Raw genomic sequence first — 27,934 nt, 5'->3', positions numbered from 1 at the left:
TTGTTTTTAAACCGAATCGAAGAATTCATTTAATTTATTGGGCAATATTAAATTAAAATAAAAAAATTAAAGAACAAGACACATAGAGAAAGCAAATCAAGTGAACGAGTACAAATACAAATTTCAGGCCATCGGAAAACAAGGTTTTGTTTAACATGGCGTTAAGGTCGGATTACGAGGTGAGCTCAATAATTAAGACTGAATTAGTAACCAAAACTAAGTTAATTAGTGACAAATTAAGAGCAAGTGCAAACAATTGTTTAACTGTGACGTCAGCAAAGAGGAAATTAAAAGGTTTAAGAAAAACTTAGCTGAGCGGGCGTTTTTTTTTGTGGGAAAAATCGAAGTGTTTTGTACGTGTTTGTGTGTGTGTGTATTTTGCTATTTGTTTTGTTGTTGGTAGTGCAGAGCAGCGCAACAACAACAATAAGAAAGCTGCTGCCAACGCCAGCGTTGGCGCTGCGCTGCGCCGGCGACGCCCTAAGTTTATTAATTTGTTTTGGGTTTCATCAGAAAACGGGCGGGGGAGAGGCAGAGGCGTAACATAGCCATTCCTATTGGATATGGCTAGTAATCTGGTAACTAGCCCTTTGCCACTAAGCTGGTTGATCTGGCTGAGCAACAAAATAGAACTTAGCCCAGTGTCCATGCGGCTGCTAGATGGTTGCTTTTTTGTTTCTTTGGAAAGTGAATATGAGGATTTTCTTAACGCTGCGCAACAAAACAACTTCTAATGTGCTGACGGCAGTGCGAGTAGGAGAGAGAATGGCTTACAGACTCTCTCAAACGCTATATGTCTCTCTCTCTATCTGGTTCTCTCCCAGGTGTGCACTTCGTTTTTGACAGACTCGGCTCGGTTCTTGCTGCTGGCCACCTTCAAAAACACGTTTCAGGCAGTTGTTGTTGCTGCCGCTGCTTCTGTTGATTAACCCTTAAGCGCTGGACATGCGCAGTAGGTCGACTGGAAAACATCCAGCTCTCTCTCTTTTTCTGTTTCTAATTCATCTAATTTGTTCTCTCTTTTTTATACATTTTCGCATGGAAATGAAAGCTTTCTTTTTATCTGGAAAATTTCCATTTTTCGGCTTACATAACCGGTACAATTTCGTTTGCCTGATGGCTGTCTCATGCAATTGCCACACCTCCACACCCGCGCCACTTCGCCAAGTTCTTGTAACAATCGAAAATTTCATCTGTTTCAGGTTAATGTATTGGCATCTCTATCCTTTTAGGTTTTTGTTGCTTTTCACGTAATTCCTCTAACGTTATTGGTGTCATTGATACAAATGTGTGTGTATGCAAATTTTTTTTACGGTTTTACTATCCTATTTTTATTGCATTATCTATTATCCCCAACCTACTAATGACGTCACCTAATTACATAGCAAAAATTTAATGAGTTGCCCCCATGGTTGGGGTTCTTTACATTTCTAACGGTTAATTATGACAAACAATGCTCCCAATCGCTACCCCTCCTCCATATGTTTACTCCCATTGTGTCCAATCGATTCGACAGGGGTAGGCCACACCTACACATAAAATTCATATTATATGAATGTTCATATACATTAGACGAATTTATTCTTGACTCATAATTGGATAAACGGTGCTCTACCGACTCAAAAATTAATTAACAGAAATGAATAGTATATGTTAATCCTTTTTAGAAATAATGTTAATCAAATTTTGAGTATATATTCAGCCTAGGAGTATGCAATATAACTTATAATCAACATGGCACAGTGGTATACACCCAATCAATAATAGAGTTTTGAAATACATTAATGTAATCTCCAATTCATTTCATAATCCTTACAAACGTTAATAATCCGAAATCGTTAAGGCTAGCAATTTTGATTAAATCCTATTTATTTTAGAGATATTTTAACTCATTAAACGCTCAGGGCACTTGAAAAATATGACTCTGTGGTTGATTCAGGATTTTGCCTTTCGCTTAGCAAACTTGTTTTAAATCTTTAAATAACTTAAACAAAATTTGCCTATTATTTTTCCAGGAATTTCCACAAAATGTTTATTGTAGCCTTGCTTTATTATATTTATTCACGAATAAATTCAGCATGCTGCATAGAAGAAAACAGAATTATGTGGCAACCCAAAACCCGCTCTACCCTGCATCCATTATCAGCTTCATTTCGTATGCTGAGTCATGTGCTTTCAATTTAAGTCAATTTAAGAAAAAAAGCACAGCAAAAAATCAAGAAACTACAATCTGGATGAGGTTTTACTATGTGTATCTACAAGTAGATTTGCCATACGACCATGATGATAATGAACTAGATAAAAAATGATAAAGGGCAGTTGAAGCTAATATTTAAACTTGCGAAAGAGAGGGCTCTGCAAGTCCACTCTCTCTTTATATTAAAACCAAAAGGTTTATTACTCAGAAGTACAGCGATTAAAAGTTAATCTACACTAAAAATTGATATAATCACTGGATGCTATCAAGTAATCACAGTCTAGCTAGGTAGGACGGGCCTCTGTCACATTGTTGGCTGGGTCTGCCTCTGTTTTGTTTGTCGGCATTAATAAATATAACAGACAACTAGCAATTCTGATAATAATTACAACTGGAAAATACCAGAAACCTGACTTGTTTGATTTTACTTCACTTGTTTTTTCAGACGGCAAAGCAATCAAAGCGTGCCAGCAAAATAATATTGCCCGTTTTAATTCAATTATATGCCAATAAAAATCTAATCAACTGACAATATGGCATGCGTTTTAAAATTGCCATTCAATTGGCAACAGTATCTGTTTATTGAGAGTTATCTTTTAATTCCAAATTCTCAAATAGAAAGTACTTTATGGCGGGGGGACATAACAAGCTATCGGTTTGTTGTGATATGCCTCAAGGACTTGGCTCATCTCGACACTCGTTTTCTCTCCTTGATTCTCGATTATATGCAGGTCTATGTTATATTTGACACTGTTCACGCTTACGTCAATCGGAAAAGTTTTAACTGTTTTGATTGCATAACATGTGGGCATGACTTTCGTTATATATATTTATAAGTATCCATTTATATATACAATGTATATGTATGTATCTATCTACCTGCGACTGTATCTGTAACTGGCTGCCGTTTCTATTTGCCTTGCGAACGACTGCTTATCAGATGACAACACTTGTAGATTAGGCTATTTGGTCGAGTCGTTGATTTATTTTTACTCTCAGGCTGTTAACACCTTAACTGTTGGTGGGTTGGCTGGCTGGTTGGTGGGTGGTCAGAAGTTATCGATCAAACGATTTGAACCTCGAGACAGTGTGTAAGGCAAACTGCTGACGTCGTTGGGATATAGTTTCTGTCTGAGACGGTGTCATGGAACATATGTACATAGATAGGTAGAAGGGCCAAACGAGCTAAGGCTACCAACGTGTTGTTTGTGACTTGTCATAATTGCACATACACAAAAGAACCTTTGTTAGTGTCGTGTTTTTAAGTTTGGCTGCCGGTTTAAAGCAGTTCTTGTAACTGTCTCAAGCTGAGTTAAACTGGAACTTATTGTGATCCCACACACACTTAGAGGCACGCACAAATCCATAACCATATTCATCCTGAGGGAACTGAACAATTACCGTAATTCCTTTGATATTTATGTTGTGGGAGGAAGTCTAAAAGTTGAGTTTTTTTTGTCTAGCTTTAAAGGAAATGACATAACTGCCAAAATTTTTTCTTCTTCTTATATTCAATGTGTGGTGAAAACCTGAACGTAATCATCATCTACATCTAGCACATCTGTATGCACATATTGTATGTATGTATACATTAAGAGTTTTCATGCTTGGAAATCATGAAAAACTATTGACCTCGATAAGTCATTTTTTTGCTCTTTGGATTCTGAGATCTATCGATGCGGGATGAGTGAGTGGGAGCGAGCGTTTTAAAGAAGCATTGTTAAAAAGTAAATAAATAAATCTCGTTCAAACTAGTTGAAATCAAATTTTATTGCAATTTAAGTTTTTTGAATAAACCTCATGCTAGCAGTGCTATAGCCGAAGTTTACATGCCCTAACAAATGTTAGTATTATATCAATCAAATTTATTAATAGAAGACCTCAAAAGAATTTAGTGGAAACTTATTGAATTGCCTTAAAGAATCTGCCTGTTGTTTCAAGTCCTTATAAAGTCAAATTCGTAGCTACAACAAACCACATTTTAGAGATTTCTATTATAAAACAAATCAATTTTGCAACAATCTGTTAATTTTAGAATTTCACATTGTTCAAAATACCATAGCACATAGAGAATGTTTGGAAACTCTTTGAAAATTTTCCACACACACTCGCTGAATCTGGATATGTTATTGCAAACATATAAGTTTGTGTGTGTGAATAGAAAATTAGATATAAAATGTATCTTATAGCTCGGGAAACTAGACGATGGTATGCATAGGTATATATGTATGCACATATATTGTTTAAATGTAACTCAATTGTGCATGGAGTCAATTCGTGTATATCTCATCATCTTTTTATTCGCACTTTATGTTTGTTGTGGCCACTGTGTGTGTGTTTGTGTATGTGTGTGTGTGTGTTGATTCTTACTAAATCGTCACAATAAATTTTTATTTAATTTAATGTCATCCATATGTGACGACAATATCAACAATTGCTGTCACTTATTTACACTACGCTACATACAATATATGTATGATTGCCTGCACGGCCTGCTCGTAATTTGTTTTAATTTAAATACAATTTAATACACATATTGCTGCTGTTGGTGACGGTTACAGTGACGCCGCTGCTTATATTTATATGTATGTATATAGATATATATATTCATTCGCATTCATATCTGCAACATTTCGCATTGCCAAAGCAAATGCAAACAAATTAAAGACAGCTTTTTCCCAAATGTGTTTACTCGACATTTTTAACCATTCATTCCTATAATTTAGATTTTGATTTGTTCAATAATTATCGCACTGTTACGTATGTAGAGTTATATTTGAATAACAAGCGAATAAATATCAACAGGCTTAATTAGTTTGGCGTTCTTCAGGCACTTGAAGTAAACTGGTTTGCGTATTTGGTCGCTGGTCAATGCCGTCAGCAGATAACCGCGATAAACGTGAGAGTCACAAGTACTTTATACAGTCAGAGACAACCATCTATCTACAAAAACATATACATATATATTTAAACTTTGATTCAAATGACCAATATCTTTTTATATGTAGAATTGTTTATAATTTACCTATCCCTATACAAGAGCAGTATGTATTATATACAGGGACCCATTTATCAAAAATGTTGAACGGGCGTTATGAAGAATGCCGCCTCTTTGTCATATTAATACTGGGTGTTGAATTACTTTCAATGAATGTACACATATAGTTATGGTTTTTCGATTTTCATCAAATTTAGCAAATTGAATGTTGAAAAACACAAAGTTTTCTATTTTTTGAATCAATTTAGGCATGAACTGCCCTAATTTATCAAAATAATTCGCCCATTGGTCATTTAGGCACTAAGATCGGCCATTTGTTTAATGCATTTCAATTGATAATTAATAATGAATGAAGAAACGAATTCTTAAAGACCTCCAGTTAGTCTGTTATTTGACCTTCTTGTTCTAGTTATATCCGAACTTCCATTATTATTAAAAAAAAGGTCTACATTTTTTACATGTTGATAAGTAATACTACTTTTGGCACCTACCTAAAAGTCTTTTAACTCAGTACCCTGTAGAAAAAATATAACTTTAGCAAACTGATTTAAATTTGACTAGAAGAAAATGTAAGGCCCCACAAAAGAAAGAAAGAGCTGAACCCTCGTTTTTAGCAGGTGCAACTAAGAATTTTTAATAAGAATAAAAATCTGCAAGGGTGCATCCTGTCTTTCTTCATCTACATATATATAATAGGTCGTTATATTTATATGTATTTGCATAAATTTATATAATAAGTATATCCAAATGACAATGACAAAACCTAAGTGTGCACACGCGCTGAGAGAGACTACAGAAATCGCGACTGTTGTACTAAAGATACACACACACATAAGAGTGTGTGTATGTGTGTGTGTGTACGTATCTAGTTACTTTGCTTACTTTATTATTATGTATATTTTAATTTTGATTAGAATTTATTGCTCCATTTCCAACACACTGCTCACATTACCCAGCTGAAACTCAAAGCCACAAAACGAAAGATTTGACCGCCCACAATGTGTTGCCTTTTCGGGGTTCGGAATGCCCTGTCAGCCTAGTCTGTCAGGCATTTAGGCGGTCAGTTAGTTAGTTGGTCAGTCTGTCTCTTCGTCGTTCTGTCCAATGGTCTGTCTGGTTGACTGCCTGGCAGATTTCCATTGCTCTACTAAATTAAACGCAGCATAACAATTGGTTTTTTCCGGGGCATTTCATTCAACAAGGCGACTGACTGACTTTCCTTCGTCTTCATAGTCAACGTCGTTGTCGTCGTCGTCGTCTTCGCCGTCGACTTCTAAGGTTTTTTAGCTACTTGGAGATGGATGAATAGCGCAAATTAAGCGCTCGCTGTACTCATAAATCTATTGTCATAACGCCTACGAATAGCGACAAGATGTTAGACTAGCAAATTATTCCAGTGTCCAAATGGCATCATACTATGAATGTACACTGGGATGAAAGAAAAACAAAAAAAAAGCCACTTCAAATGCATATAAACTAGTAACCTAAAAGATGGAAACTTTTTCTCGGTGTAGGCCTGTTGAGGCTGCTCTTCATTCATATATGTACATACACACACATTTTAATCAATGCTCAAGTACGAAATCTAGTCAGCTCTATATATCAGCCATTTATGCTGATTACACATACATATTTGTACATATATGCTTTACTCGATGATTTGTGTCTCTCACAGTTGCCATGGTCATGAACGCAATTAAAAGAAGAACAGAAAATCAAAAACAGGCATTATGCAAGTCCTCTAAAATTTCAAGTCTTTTGTTCTAGTTCTCTTTTTGACAATTAACATATACCAGACAAGGTTTTTAAGAGCATGCGAAATGGGTTTGTGTTTTTTGCACTTCAGCAACTTAGCTTTGGAGTTTAAATTGCCCTATAATGATAAATAATTTGAATATTTCAAATGTTTAAAAATCATTTTACACAACATTGTTTAACCCATACAAAAAGAGAGCTTACGTAATGAAAACAATAGGAATGCGAAATGTGGTGGAGGGCAGGGTAATGATAAACAACGATCCACGAGCCACTACATCAGACTCGATATCAAATATGATATGGACTCTATATATATGTACATATTGGCGACTGTATACGTCAAATTACAAAAAAATACACTATTCGATAGATACCATACTTTGGTATGTCAGTTGACCAATTGTCAGCTGAACTTTTGATTTTTATAAACAATAATAATACTTAAAGTGTGCCAAAAATTTATTACTTCATCTAAAACAAAAGGCACGTACACGAAATGAGATCTATATAAATGTATCCTAACTGGGATAGATGTGTAATCATCTCAACTGCCGCTTCAGTTTACATTTAGTGGCCTCCAGCGCCGGCGAAGCGACCACTCAAAAAGGAGTGGGGCCATGTTTTGTGTTTGTTTGTCTTGGCCCTTTGGCTATGAATGAGGCACAGTGGCACACAAAAGGACGGCAAAAGCTATTTTGGCTCTACATCCTACAGAAGAAGTTGTATAATCGAAATTTAATTCAGTGAAACAAATCGATAAATGAAATTTGAAAGCTTCATTTTTAGTTTTGCCCTTTTTAAGAGATTGAAAGGAGGTTTGAAAGGTTTAAAATTAGAATATTTTCAAATGTAGACCTTAAGTAATATCATAAAGGAAAGAAGTGTGATCAAAGAGATAAAAAATATTGTTTAGTCTTTTGAGAAATCTTGACTACTAAATGTATTGAATTGATTTTAAAGTATTTTTTTTTTTTTAGAAATTCTGATAGCCTAACCTCTCTCAAAGTATCCTTTGACAATCGTTGCATAAAATATTGCCATTTCCTGTAACTGCAATTGCCATTTGTTGTAGCCTTTTACAGATTACGCAATAACCTTCAAAATCTCTGTATGTAATCTTCATCGCCATCGTCGTCCTGTGGTGACCTTTTTTTCCGTTGTTGCTGTTGTGGCTTTCAATTAAGCAGCTTTCTCTTACTCTGGCATTTGGAAATTGCTTTGTATATTCCCCCCAATGACAACCCAATGCCCACTACCCACTACCTACTATTCATGGCTCCTTGCTTGCTCCAAATCCCCTTACATAGTTAGTAACTGTTCCGCAGCTTTTACGATTTAATGTATAGATACACACACACACATACACGTTACATATACATATACATAGTACACATTTGTATGTCAGTTGGTACACATTCGTTTGGCATTTAGTCTAGTCTATTGATTTTCTGTTGTCGTTTTGTGTTACTTGTCAGGCCAAGTTGCCCAAGTTGTGTGTGTGTGTGTGTGTTTCCAATATCATGTAATTAAACTAGACTTAAGACCGAGAACAAAAATAAATGTGCACGAATTGAGTGTATGAGCTGGTTAACTTCTGTCCGAGCGAATATTAAATATGTCCTTAAGCATCATTCTGTCTTTTGCTCAGTGAACTGGATTCGGTAAACAGCATGAATCTCAAATAAAAATATACATACAAAGATGATGATAATATAGAAATATAATAAGGGAGGAAAGATTTGACCGGGTTTGCTTAACAACTGACAACTGACACTCCAAACATATTTGTGTATGAATAATTGGAAGCACTCTGTTACAGAAGTGACGTCATGCGGCAGGGTATTTTCGATGGACGATTAAAATGGCCAAGCTTATGGTAGAGAATAGTCATGGCGTGCCTTTTTTTTTATCATACGCCTTGTTTTCGTTATACAATTTATGTAAATTTCGTTCGTCTGTCGTTTTCATATATATTTCGCCTGACATACATTCCTTTGCACCACATACAAAGGCAAAAGACGGGCTGCGCAGCACACAACCCCTAAGAGTGGCTCTCTTTAATGCTCTTCTTCCCCCTGTCGCTTGTCTAAGGCTTAGCCTTTGCTGCTCCAGTTTCGGAGCACTCGTCCCACTGTGTATCCTCCTCCGCCTCCACCTCCTTCTCCTGCTTCACCATTATCTTTTCCTCACTTGTCACACTGCCATACTTTTCGCTATGCTGAGAGTTCGAAAGTTTTTACCGGGTGGCAGAAGGTGGCGGGGGTGGTGTAATATCTTTTGGTGAGCAAGAGAAAGCTCAGAGCGCGTCACCAGCACATTTCGACGTCGAATTCGAAGCGGTTAGAACTTTTCGCTGCCATTCCGTTGTTCTACGAAAGCTTATCCACTCGCGGCACGCTGAAAATTTTCAGTCGAGCGTTGTTACCGAACTGGGAAGGTCGGTCTAACTGTAGCAGCTACTAAAGAGCTCTCGTATTTGTCGGGTGGTACAGCCAGTGTGCTAGTACTAGTACAGCTCCTCTGCTCCGCTCCGTAGCCGCCTGCGTTGCGCTGGTGTGCGCTGCTGCTTACACAATAACTGTGCATCATCGATAAACTCGAAGAAGAAGCACACGGACAGTGGAAAATCAGGATACGAGAAGAAAAACGGAATCTCTTAAGCTGAATACGGCTTAACGAGAAGCAAAGAAAAAAAAAACGCAACGTGTGTGATTTGTAGTTAAAGTAATTAACAAAACATATTAAGTGCGCAAAAAAAACGAAAAAAGTTTTAAAAGTTCGATACTATTTGTTTAAACGGGGTAGTTTTCTTCGAAACCCCCATCAGAATCTGCATACGCAAATATTGTGTAATATCCCCCAACGTGTAAAAGGTAGAAAATTTGTTTAAAAAAAAAACCCCCACAAAATTGGGGACCATCTTTTATATACGCTGCTGCAGTAGTAGCGGGCCCCCCCATGAAAAGCGACCCGAAAACGTCCTTGTACAAAATCGATTTTTCCAAAAAAAAAAAGAATATGAAAAGAAGAAAACTCCATGCCCAACGTAATGGATATACATTTGCAATTCACACAGAAGAGGAAAAGAGAGGGAAAGAGAAAGAAGGGAGAAATTAAGTCAATTTGCCAAAAAGATTCTACAAATTTGAAATTTGATAAAGTGCATTATTTTACGAATTTTTCATAAATGCTCAAAAGCATTAGTTTTTGTACATTTTCATTTATGTATGCGACCGACAGGTTTGCATATATCTGCATATATATGTATGTATATACATCCATCCATCTGACGTAGTTTTTATGGCAATGAAATCGTTTAGATTCAATTGACGCGATTTATATTTTGGAATAGCAGTAATTTCCTGGCCACCCCACACAAACATCATGAGTGGGTAATGTTCGTAATGTACGAGAGGTCGTCCAAAGCGACCACCCACTGTTGGCTATTTCATAATTCAGCAGCATAAAAACGATATATATCAAAAAAAAAAGGAAGAAAAAAAAACCATATCTTGGAAATATACTAGAAACCTCTTACATTACATTTCCCTTGCGTTTCAAAAAAAAAAATGATTTCTCTCGCTGCGCTGTTTACCGCCAGATTGTGCTCATTTTCGAAATGAATAATAGTGCACTCGAAATCTTTGATTTCGAAAAGTTTGCTCTCTCTCTCTGAATTTCTCTCTCTCTCTCTGTTCCAATCTTTATCTACCTCTGAGTCTCTCTATGATTCGTGTGTCATGTGCCGTTATTTCGCATCTTGCCATGGCCTGCAGTTTCCAGTCTGTTTGCATGCTTCCATGTTCCTACATATCCCTTCCAATATTGTATGCCTTGACTTTCCAATTGGCAGTTGGCAGTCCACTTGCTGCTTTGCCGCTTAATCTTCCTCCACTGCCAGCGCCACCCCCCCTTTCACATACCCATCCCTTAAGCTTCCAGTGTCTGCGTACTATCGTATCCCTGCAGAGTTCATACTTTTTGAAGTTCTCTGCAGATTGTTGCATAAGAAAAAAAATTCCAACTCATTTAACAAAAATCATAAACATCAATAATCTTTTTATCGTTTATCTTTTTTTTTTTTACTTGCTTTGTTTTTCATTACAGTTTCCCGTTTTTAAGTTTTGTTTTTTGTTACGTTTTTTTAAATTGTTAAACGGTTTTTTTTTTTTGTTACTATAAACTCGTTTTGTTAACGTGTTTGTCAAACTATATATTTTGTAAAAATAATATTTGCGAAATCATTATGAGTGCTCAGGTGGGTAAAATAAACAAAATGCGATAGTTTTGTAAATTTATTACACATTTTTTGTAATTTATACATGTATATTTTAAGTTATCATTTAGATGTGTGTGTTCAACTTGACCTTATATAATGTCCTTTAAAGAAAATTCGCTATCATTCACTTGTTGTTTTTTATATTGTGAAAGATTACGTGCACTTGCACTAATATATCCTAAGTGATTAACTTGTTGTCGCCTTCTTCTCTCTATCACCTGGATAACAAAAAACCAGAAAAGGTGATAACAAAAACTTTGTAATGAAACAATGACTCTAACTAAGTAAGACGAAGTAACCTATCAAATCGTTTGCTGAGCTATAGTCTGGCAAAAGATGAAACTAATAAGCAGGCAATTAGCATAAAATTGTTAAAAAAATAATAATACATATACCCAAGAGATTCGACAAATGATGTAAATTAACGAACGTGTTTAAAGCTGGAAACACTTTTAGCCTATTTTTTTTTTTGGTGGGGCGTGAATCCATATGGGGGTTTTGAGTCTTTTCACACAACGATTCTAATTCAGACACAGCCACACTTCAATGTATGTACATACATATGTATGCACATGGATATCAAGATACATAACTGCGCTTTGTTATCAAGAACGTGTAGAGATAAGTACATACATATGTATTTGTTGTTTCCAGCTGCTTTCAGAGACTTTAAGACGAGGAATATTTAACATTTTCTGACTTGATTTCCCTTCTAGTTACTTGTGATACCTTTCAATCTGTTACACCTGTTGTTGAGGGCACGGGTTTTTGGGGGGTTGGTTGGTTGGTGGTGGTGGTGGTGGTGGTTGTTGAGATCCACTTTGTTCTGGTTTTCAAACTGGTTTAAACCGCACGCACACAAATAAAGCTGCTGTTATATGCATTTTCTCTCGGATTAAAAAAAACAACGTACATACAATTGGCTTTTGTGTGTGACTTAATTTGTTCATTTTCGGTTACGCCCGCAAGTTTACACGTATGTCAGATAATTTTTTGCATTGATTGAACAATTAGCGTGTCAATTTTGTATCTCTTTTCCACTACTACTCTTGCTATCTTGCTCTATCACTCATCCGCCACTTGTGCATTGCACATACTATACATACATATATGTATAATATATATTTGCTGTTTGCTGGTCTATTTGTTTTGTAAATTGATATTCAAGTTCAAATGCCAAATGATTTGCGGCAAAATTCGCGCAAAATGGGGAAAACAGCTGGAGGTACATACAAGCATACATACACAGACGTATTTATGTGTGAACGATGTATGTATATCTCTGTGATCGTCTAATTGGCAATGTGCGCTTCTGTGTGTTTCTATACTAACCGCACTTATGTAAGCTTTTTCTCTGTGCGCATTTTGATTTATATCGCCTCTATTCATACGGCACTGCGCCACAATGTTCCCAGCTTTAGATTAATGCTAGGCCAACCAAAAAAAAAAAAAAACCAAAACCACCTACCTCTTACCACCCACCCCCCACCACTACTATGTACATCCTCTTTGTCTCATGTGAATTGAACCATGAAAACAGTTTAAGCCGTTTGAAATTCAATTTAAATTACTCTCTATAGGTAAATCGCGTAAAACTTTCAATGTTAACAATTGTTTGCATTTTGCTCTACATACATAGATAAAAATTTAAGCCTAAGTTAATTTTAAAACAACAACTTATTACTAATCTTACTGTTTTATCATAGATTTAAAACGAAAATCAAAAGAAATCACTAACAAAACGAAAGAAAAGTAAAGATTTTAACCAGAAGATACTAAACAACCGCAGAGAGAGAAGCCACGTTAGATTCGAAAAAAAGTGCGTAAGCAAAAATCCAAAATTATGAAATCTAATTTCGGCACACCGAACATCGTATACCCTTGCAGTAGCTGTAGTAAAATGACACAATTCAAATTTGTGCAAGATGATATTATTACAATTTTTCATAAGGATTCTAAGATTCTTTCCAAAAACCCTTTTCACTGCAAGGGTTTACAAATTGTCATTTCAAACCCAAAAGCTTATACATTAAAGTACATACACTGACACCAAACCGACCCCCCACTCTTCGGAATACAAACAAATAAATCAAGCAGAATCGTGAGGAATAAAAAAAAAATAGAAAAAAAAAACAAACAAAGCGTAATATTCTTACACATATAAGATCGAAGTGCCAACCAGCCGGTATCGAAAGAGTACGACAGGTTTGCCTTCTGCTGATGTTGCTCTCTCAAAATGATCTTAATAAAAATTTGTTTGTTGTATTTTTAATTAATTAAAATTCTGGCTCTGATTTGATTGTCCATGCTCTTTTCAATTAGTAGTATACATATATACATATATGATTCTCATTTAGCATGCGGTTTTTCGCTTCTTTTTTTTGTTTTTGTTGTCTTGAGCAGAAAATATTTATATTGTTATTCCGCTGACGTTAGTGCGTCGCCCTCTCTTCGACCATTGTTTGCTGCCATAATGTGAGTCAGTCCGACAGAAAGAAGCGATAAGCAAAATAATCAACAAACGCGACTTGCCAAACAAAAAAGGTTTACTTTGGTTATTTTTAAAGTTTTGGAATAATTGTTCTTTCGTTTGATAACTAACATAAAGTAAATTTCAGACCCAATGTTTTTATTTTAAATTTGAAAAACTTTGATTCAATCATTTATACAATTCTATTTTTGGATTGATAACACTGGCCTATTTATTTTACAGCCTTCGCAGAGTCATTTATATATATATACAAATATATATGTATATACACTAGTTGTCATAAATATTTGGACTTTTAATAAAATTGCTTAATTTGCAAATATAGCAATTCACTCACTGATTAAACCCAGTTCAACTAAAACTTCTTAGCTAATATTTAAAAATGAGGCATTTGCGGCTTTTACTCCTTTAGCAATGAACAAATTTAGAAAAATTAGCTAAAGAATTTGATTTGTGAATAATTTCATAAGTCTTTTGAAAATGCTGAGTTCAAATACTTTTGACTGCTAGTGTACCATATATTTTCTATGATATAAGAAATCCAGAGTAATTTGCTAAACTTTAGTTTATCATAAATATTTATACATTTACATATAATAATCATTAGTTTTATCCGCATATTGTATTTGTAGTCTATGCATTTGTTTATACTCTTGTCTATTATTTTGTTTCATTTTTTGATTTTGTATGTACTTATTTCTTCCCGTTTTTCGTCATCATCAACATACATCAATATCAACATCAACATCAACATCATCAATCAAAACCACCCCCAAAAAACCCCCCATAAAAAACCAAACCCTATTGCCCCACATAGCATGGGAGAGCTGACTCTTATCGAGTCGCCACGGTTATTGCAACCGATGACGACAATCGCACAGCCGATGGCCACTACAAGGTAAACCGAATTCTATACATTTTTATTATTTCTTCATTCACCTAATGTTTAATTGTTTTTAATACTTTTATTTTTCCCACTAATATTTAATAATATTTTCATTAAAATACTTTCATTTCGTATGCCTTTCATTACATTATGTATTATATGTTTGTATGGATGTGGATTATTTGGGCATAGTTCCAATGGCTGGCATTTGCCTACCTCTCTTTCTCTTAAGAGACGGTCTTTGACATTTAAATGTATTAACCAAAATCTATAAATATAAAATCATCATGGCCAATAATTCTGCCATAATGGCAATTTTAGATTTATGAAAATAAATGCAGATCCATCTAGGCAAATGTTTGTAACTAACTAACTTCCTTTCAACACATTCATATTATATATTAATTCGTAGAATCAATGAGTAATATCCGTCAATATTGAATATTTTGTTGCCAAGTAAAGAGAACATTTGCTGTTGTCCGTATATGATATACATATATACAAATATATATGTATATATATTTAGAACTGTTTTTGGGAATCTTAATTGTGACGTCAAATCAGCAGAGAAAAACATAAAAAAAAGCGTACTAGACTAGACAGCTGGTCCTAGGTTTCTTTTTATTTATTTTTTGTTATATATTTTGTCTGTGTATATTTCTTAGCCAATTTTCACTAGACTACCGAGGTCAGTCAGTCGGTGTGTTGGTAAAAATAAAAGTCACTGTATACGAAAAAAATTTACTTATTCAAAGAGAATACACGTTTACATTATATGTATAGACAGTTTACGTATATAATGTTTGATATAATTGCATATACATACATATGCATGTAGAATTCATCAAACAAATGTTAATTTTCATTAAGCTTTTTATTGTTTTGTTTCTCTTTTGTCTACATTTGTTTTGTATACTTTTCGTAAATATGTATGTACATACATCTCTATATATAAATGTGTTCTTCATTTTGTTCAATTCATTTACGTGATCTTCACACTCAAAATGTTTTGCACGCCAATGTAGCCAATGTAGCCAATGTAGCTTGATTAGAGCAACAAATAAAAATATTCTCACGCTCAAGCGGCGTTACATACCATAGAAAGATATTTGTTTCTAACTAATCTATCAACGTATGTACACATACGTAAGTAAAGTAGGAAGTCTGAATTAAAACAAATGTATAACAATTAATTGGTAAGTAATGGGAACTAGCCATAGATTCCCCACACCTTTAACCTTTAACTTCCTATATCCCAACTCTTCTAATCTCTTCTATTGGTAAACGGTTCTAACCAACAAAGTTTTAGACACTCTATAAAGACAAATCTTGGCAGATCGATTTTTGTATCGGCTTTTGGGTCTCTTTTCTCTAAATATTTGAAATTTGCATTTATATTAACTAATTCATTATTCCTCTATATAGTCAAGACGCAAGATGCCGGCCAAAGCAGCTAAGAAGGAGAATTTGGATGATCTCAAACAGGAGTTGGATATTGACCATCATAAAATCTCTCCTGAGGAATTGTATCAGCGCTTTCAGACACATCCCGAAAATGTAAGATTATCTATTGTCGTTTTATCTTTTGCATTTCGATAATTGATTGATTGTTTTTTCTTTTGCAGGGTCTAAGTCATGCCAAGGCTAAGGAGAATTTGGAACGCGATGGTCCAAATGCTCTTACGCCACCTAAGCAGACCCCAGAATGGGTGAAATTCTGTAAGAATCTGTTTGGTGGTTTCGCCATGTTACTGTGGATCGGTGCTATTCTGTGCTTTGTGGCCTACTCTATCCAGGCCAGTACCAGCGAAGAGCCAGCCGATGATAACTTGTATCTGGGTATTGTACTTTCCGCTGTCGTTATTGTCACGGGTATTTTCTCATACTATCAGGTGAGACTTGTAAAGCGTAAAATATAGGCACAATTCTAACTTTGTATTTGTTTTTGCATTTTTTTATAGGAATCGAAAAGTTCAAAGATCATGGAATCGTTCAAGAACATGGTGCCCCAATTCGCCACTGTTATTCGTGAAGGCGAGAAACTCACGCTGCGCGCCGAGGATCTCGTGTTGGGCGATGTGGTTGAGGTTAAGTTCGGTGATCGAATTCCCGCTGATATTCGCATCATTGAGGCACGTACCTTCAAGGTCGATAACTCCTCGCTGACCGGCGAGTCGGAGCCACAGTCGCGTGGTGCCGAATTCACCCATGAGAATCCCCTGGAGACCAAGAACTTGGCCTTCTTCTCAACCAATGCCGTGGAAGGCACTGCCAAGGGTGTCGTCATCAGCTGTGGCGATCACACCGTTATGGGTCGTATTGCTGGCCTTGCTTCCGGTCTGGATACCGGTGAAACCCCCATTGCCAAGGAAATTCATCATTTCATCCATTTGATCACCGGCGTCGCTGTGTTCCTGGGCGTTACCTTCTTCGTGATTGCCTTCATTTTGGGCTACCACTGGCTGGATGCTGTTATTTTCCTCATCGGTATTATTGTGGCCAACGTGCCCGAAGGTCTGCTTGCCACTGTAACTGTGTGTCTGACGCTTACTGCCAAGCGTATGGCATCGAAGAATTGTTTGGTAAAGAACTTGGAGGCTGTCGAGACCCTTGGCTCCACATCAACCATCTGCTCCGATAAAACCGGTACTCTCACCCAAAACCGCATGACGGTTGCCCATATGTGGTTCGATAACCAAATCATTGAGGCCGACACCACTGAGGATCAGTCGGGTGTTCAATACGATAGAACTAGCCCTGGATTCAAGGCGCTCTCTCGCATTGCCACTCTCTGTAATCGTGCTGAGTTCAAAGGAGGTCAGGATGGTGTGCCCGTCCTCAAGAAGGAGGTCAGCGGTGATGCTTCTGAGGCTGCTCTGCTGAAGTGCATGGAACTGGCCTTGGGTGATGTGATGAACATTCGCAAGCGTAACAAGAAAATTGCTGAAGTACCATTCAATTCGACCAACAAGTATCAGGTGTCTATTCACGAAACTGAGGATTCTGGCGATCCACGTTTCTTGCTTGTCATGAAGGGTGCTCCCGAACGTATTCTGGAACGTTGCTCCACCATTTTCATTAACGGCAAAGAGAAAGTACTGGACGAGGAGATGAAGGAGGCTTTCAACAATGCCTACATGGAACTCGGAGGATTGGGCGAGCGTGTGCTCGGTTTCTGCGATTTTATGCTGCCCTCCGATAAATATCCTTCCGGCTTCAAGTTCAACACCGATGATATTAACTTCCCCATCGATAATTTGCGTTTCGTCGGTCTAATGTCCATGATTGATCCCCCTCGTGCCGCTGTCCCCGATGCTGTGGCCAAGTGCCGTTCTGCCGGTATCAAGGTCATCATGGTTACTGGTGATCATCCCATCACTGCCAAAGCTATTGCCAAATCTGTCGGCATTATTTCGGAGGGCAACGAAACCGTTGAGGATATTGCTCAGCGTCTAAATATCCCCGTGTCTGAGGTCAACCCACGTGAGGCCAAGGCCGCTGTTGTCCACGGTGCTGAATTGCGTGATGTGTCGAGCGACCAGCTGGATGAGATTCTCCGCTATCACACCGAAATTGTGTTCGCCCGTACCTCGCCTCAGCAGAAGCTGATCATTGTCGAGGGTTGCCAGCGCATGGGCGCCATTGTGGCTGTCACTGGTGACGGTGTTAATGATTCGCCTGCTTTGAAGAAAGCTGATATTGGTGTTGCTATGGGTATTGCCGGTTCCGATGTGTCGAAGCAGGTAATTAACGATCATTAATGAACTGATTCTCTTACGTGGTTTAATTACTTTGTAATTTTCTTTTAATCTCAGGCTGCTGACATGATCTTGCTGGATGATAACTTTGCCTCCATTGTTACTGGTGTCGAGGAGGGTCGTCTCATCTTCGATAACTTGAAGAAATCAATTGCTTACACTCTGACCTCCAATATTCCCGAAATCTCCCCCTTCTTGGCCTTCATCCTGTGCGATATTCCATTGCCATTGGGTACCGTTACAATTCTGTGCATTGATTTGGGCACTGACATGGTAAGTTTTAATACACTCCCCACCTACTACCTCTCTGAATCAGTTTTAATTGCGTTAACCTTTAACATTAAGTTGTCGAGCAAGTTAAATTTAATATTCTACATATTGTATCCAAAATCTATGATGATCTTGTTAACTATTAAGTACTCTTAGCCATTGTATAATACATAATTTTGAATTAATTTGAAATGGCGAGCAGATACCTGCCATATCGCTGGCCTACGAAGGACCCGAAGCTGACATTATGAAGCGACGTCCACGCAATCCCGATGTGGATAATCTGGTTAACGAGAGGTAAAACGTTAGACCACATTGAGTCAGCTCGTTCCTCGTCCAGTTCCCCTGCAGTAAAGATGCCAGTGGTTAGGCTATCAAGTAGTTAACTAAGTGCTCTTTTATTAATTAATTATTGATCTAATATTATAAATTCGATTCCCTTACATAATATTTATACTATATACACGCACACATAAACACGAGACGAACGCCGAACCGACAAACAGATCGAGAAATCGAAACTTGAAAGAAAAACTTTGCTAATCTTACCACCTACCCCATAATCCAATACTTAGGTGCCAGCCATTTCATTGGCCTACGAACATGCTGAAGCCGATATTATGAAGCGTCCGCCACGTGACCCATTCAACGATAAATTAGTGAACTCAAGGTGCCAATCAAGTCAATTTCTACCCCCCACACACCCACAAACATACTAAAATCACACACAATAACTAACACACACACACACACCCACCCACCCACACACTAACTTAAAAGGTGTGCAGTAATTTCTATAAAAGTAAAACCTCGAAATTACTGCACCGACTTAAAAAAAACGCAAAAATGAAACATAACTATAACGTATGTCTTATGTGTATGTGGCTGGATTGTAATTAGCATAAGTTCGCGCAAAAAAAAAAAAAATACTAAAAACTAACCAAAAGTTCCATGTTTATGAATTTTTTACTAATTTACATAATTTACTCTTAAGATTATCATTTAATATCGCCCAACTATACATACTTACATTCATACATATACATACACACACAACACACAAACATACATCATTTATGTAGCTTTCGCATATACATATACATACATACATATTTTGACATCAACATTGTCTATTTTTCCTAGTGACATTTTTCATTCTCATGTCACAAAAGTCTGAATTTCCATTTCTCCTTCTCATCTATCTATTCTGTACATTTTCAAAAAACCCTTTACAAATTTTCCATAAATTCAAGTTTTATTTGGTTCTTGGCATCATCAAACATTATTTCCCTTACCCGTACTAGATCCGTTCCAATCAAATTACCATCGAAATGAAGGGAAATCGTATCATCATGATATGTTCATTATAATTACATATATGTAAAATTTGAACCACACTTCGAATATAGCTATATATATTATTATATCATAATGCCTAATATTCTAAACGCTCTAAATGTTAATTGGTGTGCGTCGTACCTACATATATCGTACATATATTTATATATATCGTTTCTGTCACTTCAGTATTCAGTTATTTGTTTTCAAACTGAAAATCCACCTGAAACCTCACATAAATATTTTTTAGCAAAAACGTTGATTGGCAATAAATATCTTTGTTTATTTGTTATGCATTTTCAGTTTGTAATTTGGCAATAACAAAATTGTAAACGAATAACAAAATTCAAACAAATCCAAAAATTATTAACAATATTTGCACTCTTACCAACAAAAAAAAAAAAAAAAAAAAATTGTAGCAAAATTTAATCACTAAAGCATAACCAAACCGAAATCCAAAATTCGAAAATTTCACATATAATTTAGTATATATTGTTAAGTTGTAATTCGTTTTTTATTTTTTATGTTCTGATACGTTTCACCTCAAACGCCTCAAAGTTCAAGTATTTGTAAGTCTTTCAATCCCCGATGCGACAAGTTTAAGTTAGTTTTGTAAGTTTAACTATATATATCTATATTAATCGTTAAGTTGTGTAACAAACAGATTTAGAACCAGTTACAGATACTCAGAAATTCAATTTCACAGGCAGTGTGTGTCCCCACCCTCCCAGTGATGAAAAACGATGTTTTGAGAAACAATAATTTACTTTTCCCCGCATAATTTATCGTACTTTATTTTCACTTTTATTTTTCCCCACTACTTTTTATACCAACAATACAAAATACAACGCTTGCACATTCAGGTGCCAGCCATTTCCTTAGCCTATGAGACGGCTGAATCCGATATTATGAAACGCCAGCCCAGGAATCCATTTCAAGATAAGCTGGTCAACGAAAGGTAAAGTTTTTCTTTGTGCTGTGTTCATTAAAAGAACAATCAAACAGAAAAAAACACCTAAGAAAAGATTAAAAAAAAAAACAATAACAATTCAACACGAATCTTAGAAACAAAAGAAGAAAATGCAAATGCAATATCAATTTTTTGGGACTTTCAAAATGGCGTACATAAAAAATCTATCTCTTAACTCTTCTCTGCAACTATTTTTTCTAATTTTATCTTCTATCTCTATCTCTACCACTAATAAATGCTCAATTTTTTTTCCGTCACTTTCTCTCATAATATGAAAAAGCAAATTAAACAAAACAAAAAATTGTATTATTGCGGGCAACTCTGTTAGGCCAAAATGATCTGATCAAATCATTTTTCTATCTACTTTATATATATATTTATATATCTACTAACCAAATCTAAGAAATTTTCAAATTAGCTTCAAGTACAACAAAAAAATATATACATATATTTTCTATATCTTTGCCTATACTTTTTTCTTCTTCATTTCACTCTCTACGGTAAATTGCTATATGCATTTTATTTTTTGTTTTATGTTTTATGTTCAATGTATTTTTTTATTCCTTTCTTTGAATTTTTCTTTTACTTATTTTTTTTGTTAAGTGTTTTATGTTTTTACATATTTTTTGTTGCTTTTTATCGTATGTAGCATTTGAAACTGTGATTTTTTCTAGAGAAGTCTCTAGATAAATAATTTCTTACATTGAGTTTTTACTACAATTTCTTTGGACCTTTTGCTCTTGATTGGTTTAACCAAAAAGGCTGCTCTTAGGCCCGGATTATTGATTTTCATTGATTTGAAATTTGATTTTTTTAAGTTCTTTGTATTTGCAATATTGATACGAATATATTATTTATACATATGACTATATATACAGTTTATATGCGCATTATCGTAATCGTAACCTATCTATAATAATCATATATCGGCCTGTACTCGTTTTGGTGATCGTAATCGGATTTGAGATCTGTTTTCGCTATAAATTCCGCGACGAAATCGGTGGAATAAATATAATTGCCAAATTCTTCATTACCAAACCATTTTTGTTTTATTTTTTGGTTTCTGATGTCGATGATCATTTTATTCATAGGTGAATCTTTGATCATTTCACTTTAATCAACATGAAAACAAATTCAAAACGAAAAAACGTTAAGATCAATTCATTTTTCTCTCAAATTGCCATTTTCCGGGGCACTTTTAAACCAAAAGAAAAGTCCGAGTTAATAGTTGGCTCAGTTATTATAATATAAATCTCTACTCAGCTAGTGCTTTCCTTTCTATCTCTATCTACATTTTTGGTGCTTGAATAATAAAATCTATGCTTATTTATTTTTGATTTTCTCTTTTCTCAACAAACTTATATTTTTGTTTCTTTTTAATCCTAATTATCTTTGATTTTCTTAGTTTATATGTCAGCAGAAGATTTCTATACATTTGAAAAGTGTAAGCAAGTTTTTGTTTCCATTGATTAGCTTAGACTCATCTAAGGTAAGTAGCGTCTCTCACATTGTATGTCATCGGATCGTCTATTGAAACTCGAACTAGAAGAAGATACTCTCTACTCTATATAGCAGTTGGATCGATTTGTTCATTCCTAATTCTCACGCACACTCCCTCTCTATCTCGCTCTCTCTCTATCTCTCTGTTGGATTGCTCTATCTCACTCTGTATGTAATAGATCAGAGCATTCATAATTTTTGAGTCGAAATATATAGTATTTCTTTATCTAGTGCTAGTGCAGGTTTACTTTAATATTAGTGAGTCTATATAATATATATATAAATATATACATCTATGATATTATCTGTACTTAATTATGCTTACTATATAGCTACATACATATTATTAATATGAGTAGTAAAAACATTTTCGATCATAAAGTGATTTCTATAAGATATAGTTACTTATGATCATAAACAAAAAGTCGCAAAATGTTTTTTCATGCAGTCCATAATACCTACTCCTACCAACCAACAAGTCAATCAGTCAATCAATCAATCAGACAGTCAGTCATTGAACTCTCATGGTTCTCGTTTGTTTTCTTTCTTAAGTTGTAGAGACACACACACACGAACACCCAACCACACATATACAGATACATCATTCCATCCAAAACTTCACCAGAAATGAATCATCCAACCCAAGTTGGGGTTGTTTTTACTAGACTTAATGCAATATTATCTACATTTACCTATGTAACAGTTTTTAGTGCAAGTTAAGCTCTAAGCTCTCTACAAGATACACAAAAAACACACCTCTCCCCATCTCTCTCTCTCTCTCTGTCTTCTTCCTCTGTTCCTTTATATATATATTGTTTATGGGTACCACAAATTAGTACTCTTTTTCAAATCCCTTTAATTAATTGATTTAGTTTTAGCTTCTTAAGTACGCAGGAGCTAAACACAATTAAGTAACAAGCAAGTAAACAAATTAAATGAAACTTGTACAACTTGACACACTTCTCCAACTCCTTTAAAGAAAAATCTATCTCTGGCCCCTATATACATACTTACTATATCTATAACTCAACTGTCGTAACATTAGAAAAACAAATATTTACTTAGCATTTAACAACAGACAAAAACTAAGTACATTTATGTACATATCGATTACGGTTATGAATTTTCTTATCATTATTATTATTATTACTCTTACCTATATTGTGTATTATATATTATTCTCGAGCAAGAATCAATATATAATTCTTGTAAATCTTTAATCGGATTTTCCTTTTTTTTGTATTTTCCCCCCTTTACATTTTTCAACTCTTATTATGTCTTTCTTTTGTTAAACAACCAACTGAACAACAACTACAACAACAACAACAAATTTGCAACTTGCACCAAAAAAAATTTATATATATAAATTGATCAATACAAAAATATCAATGTAATACCGCTATATACATATAAACGAAAGATTCCGGCCATTTCACTCGCTTACGAGCAAGCCGAAAGCGATATTATGAAACGTCAACCGAGAGATCCATATCGTGACAACTTGGTCAACCGCAGGTCAGGACAAATTTAACAATAAGGAAAAAAACAAAAAACAAAAACCAAAAATACCCATTTTACTTGTGTATTTCTTTAATGTTTTAGTTGATTAGTTAAGAAACTAGAAAATGAACAAACATGCAACCCATTTCCTCTTATTTTTCAATTATCGATTTGACCTTTTTTTTTTGTTGACGTGTGTGTTTCGGGTGTTTTTAATTCCCATCGAATTTGGTTCAAAAAAAAAAAAAAACAAAATGAATCTGTACAAATAATTAAAACATTAACCAACTTTGGAACACCAGAGTTCATATACCCTTGCTCCACAGGAACTTATAGGCATTATTAGTTTCAAAAATTTGCTTTTCGATCATTTTTCAAGGTTCTTTCAAGTTGCTGATCTCATTTAATTTCAATTGAAATAACTACTTTTGTATTTTTAACTGTCTTAACTATAAAACTTCTCGAAATGTTTTAAAGTATGCCCATTAGCCGGGTCTGGCAGATTTAATAAACAATTTAAAGAACCACAAAGTTCTATAATCACACTTTGCTAAAGACCCCAGTGTTGCAATGGCCAAAACAAATCTTCAGTGCCTAAACTGGTTGAAAATTACAACTAAATGAATCGAAAAGAGAGTCAAAGCTTTGAACATTTTCCACATTTGTCATATTACAACAATTTCGTCTGAGATACAAATAGCAATTGCTTATGAAAAATACAAACCGAAAACCTATTCTTAGCAAAGGTATATAAACCGATATGAAAATTGAAAAGTCAAAAAGAAAAAAAAAACAAAAAAAAAACATTTGTGATTGCAACTTGCGACTGTTTGTTCGTTTGCCGATGCGTTCCTGCAATTTGTTGCTTTTTATTATCCTTTAACCTAATCCTGTCTCTTTCTCGATAAGAATATCTATCTGTCCCTTGTTCTCTACACACTTAAACTGAAATCCAATCCAATATTTATAATTTAATTTACATTATCTGAACTCTTAATGTGGAATGAAATCATTTTTTCTCCATCTCTTTCTATGTTTCACCCTCTCTCTCTCTGTTCATTGAGTTTCTCCAAAATTCCAAATAATAATTATAAGAAATCTATTTTGGTTTTTTGTTATTTATTGAATGTCCTTCTCTTTTACTTTCAACCAAATGAAATACCATCAATGTGTATTGATTTATTGTGTTTAGTCGCACAAATTGCAATACAAAAACCAAATTTCACTCGTTTTGTGTGTGTTTGTCTTAAGCGCAAAATCTAAATGAATATCGAAATTCAATTTGAGTCAAAACAAGTTGCTGCTGCTTTTAGAAAATGTTTGGCGCTAACTGCATCCAACATAAACAACACAAAGACAAACAGACAGACAATAAGGAACGACTTAAACACACATGAACACAACAAACAAAGTTTGACAGGTTGCCCGATACATGAATTTACATACATATATACATACATACATACAATTACTTATCTAAACAGGCCACATTAAAACTAAAACTCGATCCAACAAGGCTTTCTGCTGATGTTACTCTTAGTACAAAAGTTTAGTGTGTTACTTGTAGTTGAGTTTGTTTGAGCCAACATACCAAATCAAAACCAATAAGCGCTTCAATTGTATTTTAGAATACATAAAAACTAAAAACAATAAACAAATATCTACATATATATACATACATATATATTTAAATACAGTCCTCGTAGTCCCTGTCTCTGATTCCAAGTGCAAGTGGAATCAAGTCGCAGTAAGTTTTGAACTATGTCGAGGTAGCAATGAAGTTTTATTTTCTTATTTACTTTAAATGTCTAAGTTTACATCTAAGTTTATGTTTTATGTTTAGTATTTGGTTTTATTCTATGTATAATTATTTATTAAATGACATCTACTTTGAGCGTAAGTAAATGAAAAATTGTTAAGAACCAAAACCAAATCATTTAAATAGCACCAAAGTCTTGTGATGAATGTTTGCTTGCTTTTTTTTGTGTGTATCAATGTGTAAATATGTATATTCGAATATTAGTTATAGTTGCATGTTCTTGTATACTAACAAATTATTTGCTTTTACCCCCCATCACATTAAATATTAAAAAAACAAAACGCTTTTTTTGCCAAGCATAAAATATATATACATAGAACAAAATTTGCTTTTGCGCGCGCTCAAATCAAATTAATTCAAGAGATTCGCTCAGAACGCCACAATTCACGCTGTAAAGTCTTTAACACCAAATTAAACTTAAATTAATTAAACTTTAAGAAAGGTAAAGTGGCAAATTTATTGCAAACATGATTAACATGACTAACAAAGTTAACAAATTAAATTGAGTATACAAAAATTTGAAATATACTCATCAATGTGAACTGCACAAGCGTTGCAGCGGTTGGTAGGGTTTTTGTTTATATTATTATTCAATTGTTTAAATGTTTTTTATTCCTTTCTCTTACTCTCTCTCTCCTTTTTGACTCTTTCTTTCTTTATTTGGCTTCAAATATGTTTATATAAAATATAAGAGAAAAAAGAAACGTTTTTTTATACTATATTTTCTTTATTTTTCTGCTCCGTTTTGTTATTTTTTTTTAAATTCAACTTTTACAACAAAAACTTGTACCAATCGAAGCTCGCTCAAATGCTCAAGAATGCCGCATCTTTACCTAGCTAGCCAAAAAAACAAAAAGAAACCTGTAACAAGAAGTGTCTTGCGTCCTGCAAAATAATGAAAAAAAACAACAAAAATCCCCACACAACATTAATACCTTTTTAGTATGTTTTTTAAGCGTTACTTAATTAAATATCTTTGTTTATTCCCGTTTGCACACACACACACATACGCAGATTGATTTCCATGGCCTATGGACAAATTGGTATGATTCAAGCAGCTGCCGGATTCTTTGTATACTTTGTCATCATGGCAGAGAATGGTTTCTTGCCCATGAAATTGTTTGGCATTCGTAAAATGTGGGACTCAAAGGCTGTCAATGATCTAACTGATTCCTATGGACAGGAATGGGTATGTAATTGATGTAAATATACATTATATATCCAATTAATTGTCACTTTTTATCACCTATTTAGACCTATCGTGACCGTAAAACCTTGGAGTATACCTGCCATACAGCTTTCTTCATTTCGATTGTGGTTGTGCAATGGGCCGATTTGATCATCTGTAAGACGCGTCGTAATTCCATCTTCCAGCAAGGCATGCGCAATTGGGCATTGAACTTTGGTCTCGTTTTTGAAACCGTATTGGCTGCCTTCCTTTCATACTGCCCGGGCATGGAGAAGGGTCTCCGCATGTACCCATTGAAGTGAGTTCTCAGTTGCGATAAAGTTGCAATGTATGGAGAAGAAATCTATTGACTAGTTTGATTTATTTATCTCCTACGCATTCAAACATTAATTTCTTTCGATTTAAAACGATACTAATCTAATTTTTATTTATTTACTTAGACTCGTCTGGTGGTTCCCGGCCATTCCATTTGCGCTGGCTATTTTCATCTATGATGAGACTCGTCGTTTCTACTTGCGTCGCAACCCCGGAGGCTGGTTGGAGCAGGAGACCTACTATTAAATTCACATTCTCCACACACAAACACACATACACACACACGACATATACCGCAACAAATAGTAATGTTTATGTACCACAAAATTACACTTCCACACACACACACACACACACACAACCACCAACCACAGCGAAACGAACCACAACCACAGAAATTGTATTCGTGGTACTTCAAAAGCAACCGCAAACAGCAAAAGCAATGTCAGCGAACAACAACAACAACAGCAACAACAACAACAGCTACAGCAAGAAAAGAAAATTATTACAATATATTTTATTTTTTTAATTTAATTATTTAAAGTAACAAAACAACAACAACAACAACAAAAATGCAAGCGATAATTATTTTAAAAGTTTAAGTAAATTTAAATTATAAATTAAAGCTAAAAATAAGATTTAAATAAAGTAAAGAAAACAAAAAAA

At 34.9% G+C, this 27,934-nt stretch overlaps 1 protein-coding gene across 7 annotated transcripts; it reads left to right on the top strand.

Moving 5' to 3' along the window:
* The first annotated feature begins 70 nt into the window (after window positions 1-70).
* Window positions 71-27,928, top strand: LOC6648127 (sodium/potassium-transporting ATPase subunit alpha). Of its 7 annotated transcripts, none has more exons than XM_015177398.3 (10): window positions 71-179; window positions 14,541-14,621; window positions 16,035-16,166; window positions 16,235-16,501; window positions 16,571-18,352; window positions 18,425-18,640; window positions 23,866-23,960; window positions 26,779-26,953; window positions 27,019-27,251; window positions 27,394-27,928. In XM_015177398.3, exons 1-10 carry the CDS (start codon window positions 156-158, stop codon window positions 27,512-27,514), a joined length of 3,126 nt encoding a protein of 1,041 aa, XP_015032884.1. In that variant the 5' UTR covers window positions 71-155; the 3' UTR covers window positions 27,515-27,928. The 7 variants fall into 7 exon arrangements, with proteins under 7 accessions (XP_015032884.1, XP_023034595.1, XP_015032885.1 ...); XM_023178827.2 differs by lacking the exon at window positions 23,866-23,960 and adding an exon at window positions 20,839-20,933; XM_015177399.3 differs by lacking the exon at window positions 23,866-23,960 and adding an exon at window positions 18,840-18,934.
* Window positions 27,929-27,934: the final 6 nt, after the last annotated feature.

This window comes from Drosophila willistoni, chromosome 3R (assembly GCF_018902025.1).
Source record: "Drosophila willistoni isolate 14030-0811.24 chromosome 3R, UCI_dwil_1.1, whole genome shotgun sequence".
Lineage (NCBI taxonomy): Eukaryota > Metazoa > Arthropoda > Insecta > Diptera > Drosophilidae > Drosophila > Drosophila willistoni.
The sequence above is the reverse complement of the archived record's forward strand: the minus strand, read 5'-3'. Positions and strand labels throughout refer to the sequence as shown.

Excerpts from the sequence above, each read along its gene's own strand:
- LOC6648127 (XM_015177398.3), top strand. The coding sequence starts at position 156 with ATGGCGTTAAGGTCGGATTACGAG. Across the intron at positions 16,502-16,570 it reads GTATTTTCTCATACTATCAG|GAATCGAAAAGTTCAAAGAT; the intron begins GTGAGACTTGTA and ends ATTTTTTTATAG. Across the intron at positions 27,252-27,393 it reads CTCCGCATGTACCCATTGAA|ACTCGTCTGGTGGTTCCCGG; the intron begins GTGAGTTCTCAG and ends TTATTTACTTAG.